This window comes from Engraulis encrasicolus, chromosome 9 (assembly GCF_034702125.1).
Source record: "Engraulis encrasicolus isolate BLACKSEA-1 chromosome 9, IST_EnEncr_1.0, whole genome shotgun sequence".
Lineage (NCBI taxonomy): Eukaryota > Metazoa > Chordata > Actinopteri > Clupeiformes > Engraulidae > Engraulis > Engraulis encrasicolus.
Window position 1 is genome coordinate 24,149,067 of NC_085865.1, and position 2,500 is coordinate 24,151,566.

The window sequence follows — 2,500 nt, forward strand, 5'->3', positions numbered from 1 at the left end:
TGTGTGTGTGTGTGTGTGTGTGTGTGTGTGTGTGTGTGTGTGTGTGTGTGTGTGTGTGTGTGTGTGTGTGTGTGTGTGTGTGTGTGTGTGTGTGTGTGTGTGTTTTCATGATGCAAGAGTGTTTGCACATGTGCCTGTAACTGTGTGTGTGTGTGTGAGTCTCCGTGTCTGAATATGTATGCACCTTAAAAGCTAACAACAGAGATTAAACGGCTGTCACTACCTCATAACTGAGAGAGAGAGAGAGAGAGAGAGAGAGAGAGAGTGTGTGTGCTTATTAAAAATTCTTTCTATCTTTGTTGTGTGTGTGTGCGTGTGTGTGTTTGCGTGTGTGCATGCATGCGTGTGTGTGTGTGTGTGTGTTTGTGTGTGTGTGTGTGTGTGTGTGTGTGTGTGTGTGTGTGTGTGTGTGTGTGTGTGTGTGTGTGTGTCTGTGTGTCTGTGTGTGTGTGTGTGTGTGTGTGTTAAAGCACAGCTGGAGACTACGTAGAGAGAGAGAGCGCACTTATTAAAAGTCTTCTTTTTTCCCTTGTGTCCTCCCCCTCTCTCTCTCCTCCTGCAGGAAAACCCCTACATGTGCAACAACGAGTGCGACGCCACCACGGAGGAGCTGGCCCACCCGCCGGAGCTGATGTTCGACGTGGAGGGCCGCAACCCCTCCACCTTCTGGCAGTCCACCTCCTGGCGCTCCTACCCCAAGAAGCTCCTGGTCAACATCACCCTCTCCTGGAACAAGACCATCGAGCTGACCGACGACATCATCATCACCTTCGAGTCGGGCCGCCCCGAGCAGATGGTGCTGGAGAAGTCGCTGGACTACGGCCGCACGTGGCAGCCGTACCAGTTCTACGCCACCGACTGCCTGGAGGCCTTCACCATGGAGCCCAAGACGGTGAGCGACATCTCCCAGGCCACACTGCTGGACATCATCTGCACGGAGGAGTACTCGCGCGGCTACGTCTGGAAGAACGACAAGACGGTGCGCTTCGAGATCAAGGATCGATTCGCGCTGTTTGCGGGGCCGCGCCTCCACAACATGGCGTCGCTCTACGGCCAGCTGGACACCACCAAGAACCTACGCGACTTCTTCACCGTCACCGACCTGCGCGTGAAGCTGATGCGGCCCGCCACCGGCGCCACCATGGTGGACGAGAACAACCTGTCGCGCTACTTCTACGCCATCTCCGACATCAAGGTTCAGGGCAGGTAGGTCACAGAATACTTTACATCATATTAACATTTTCTTCTTAAATAGTTTTTTGGGATTTGTATGGCTTTATTCAGGACAGGACAGTGAGAGAGTGTGACAGGAAATGAGTGGGAGAGAGGAGAATGATCAACAATCGAACAATCGGTTACAATCGAACCCGAGCTGCCGGCATAATTATACAGCGTCTTAGCTCATTGAAGGGCCGCGCCCCAAACAGACAATTTTTCAAGGTGTGGTGGATTGCTGTACTGACTGAGTTGAGGTTTGCCTGGTTACCACCAGACCTAATCACAAGTGAGAACAGAACGATTGAGTAGAACTAAAGGCAGTATGGGAGTGCCTAGGCTAAGTTGAGATAACATTTGAAAAAAACCTTTTGGGTGATGTGTGTAAATGGCTACCATTGTGGATGAACACCACTCTCCATCTCAGACATCAAGGTGCAGGGCAGACAGGTCACCAAGCATTTTACTTGACGTTACATTTACACTTAGCCGATACATTTTTCATGGTGCAGAGGACTGCTTTACTGAGTTACTGAGTTGCATCAGTTGAAATACCTAAGACCAAAAAGCTGGTAAGTGATGTGTGTACATGGCAGTCGTGGTGGAGGAGAACAACCTATTGCTCCACTTGCATGCCATTTTGGACAACAAGGTGCAGGGCAGTTAAGTCATGCTGTCATAGAATACTGTGCTTAAATTTACATTTGATTACACTTCGCAGACGCTTTTATTCATCCAAAGTGGTACAATATGTTGTGCATTACTATATTGAGTGAGTTGTAGTAGTGATTGAAAAAAAACAATCTCCAAAATGCTGTTGTGAGTGTAACTGCTAGAAATGTGAAAATGGCAGCCATTACTCAGGTGTGGTGCACCATGGCTGAATGCATGCATGTGGCATTATCACAGTAGAGGTTGAAAAAGAAGGTGCAGTATAGTTTAGTAGCAATAATTTAGCGCTTCCATAAGTCCAAAATCCACCAACATGACGTCAACATCTTGGCCACATATTGGTATCAACATATTGGTATCACTGTGCTATTTTCCTCACATGCAGACACCGACGAAAACATAGTGAAGCTCCAAGGAGTCCTCTGTATTTTCTATTTATTTGTAAATGCCTGCGGATGTGGCAGTTTTCCTGATCCAGACAGCATGGCTAGCAGACTGGAGACGTCCCCCCCCCCACCTCACCCCCTACATCTATGTCTTCCTCTCGCAGTGACAGCCACGTCCAATTTCCCATCCCATCGCCGCCTCACTTGGCTGAATGCTACTGTTAAAT

At 48.8% G+C, this 2,500-nt stretch overlaps 1 protein-coding gene across 3 annotated transcripts in view; it reads left to right on the plus strand.

Annotated features, from left to right (window-relative positions):
* The window catches only part of ntng1a (netrin g1a), a 160,361-nt gene that overhangs the window by 62,581 nt on the left and 95,280 nt on the right, over positions 1–2,500 (plus strand). For all 3 annotated transcript variants that reach the window (XM_063206134.1, XM_063206135.1, XM_063206136.1), the window contains exon 2: positions 563–1,206. In XM_063206134.1, the coding sequence (XP_063062204.1) occupies positions 563–1,206 (644 nt within the window). The remainder of the gene's footprint in view (positions 1–562; positions 1,207–2,500) is intronic.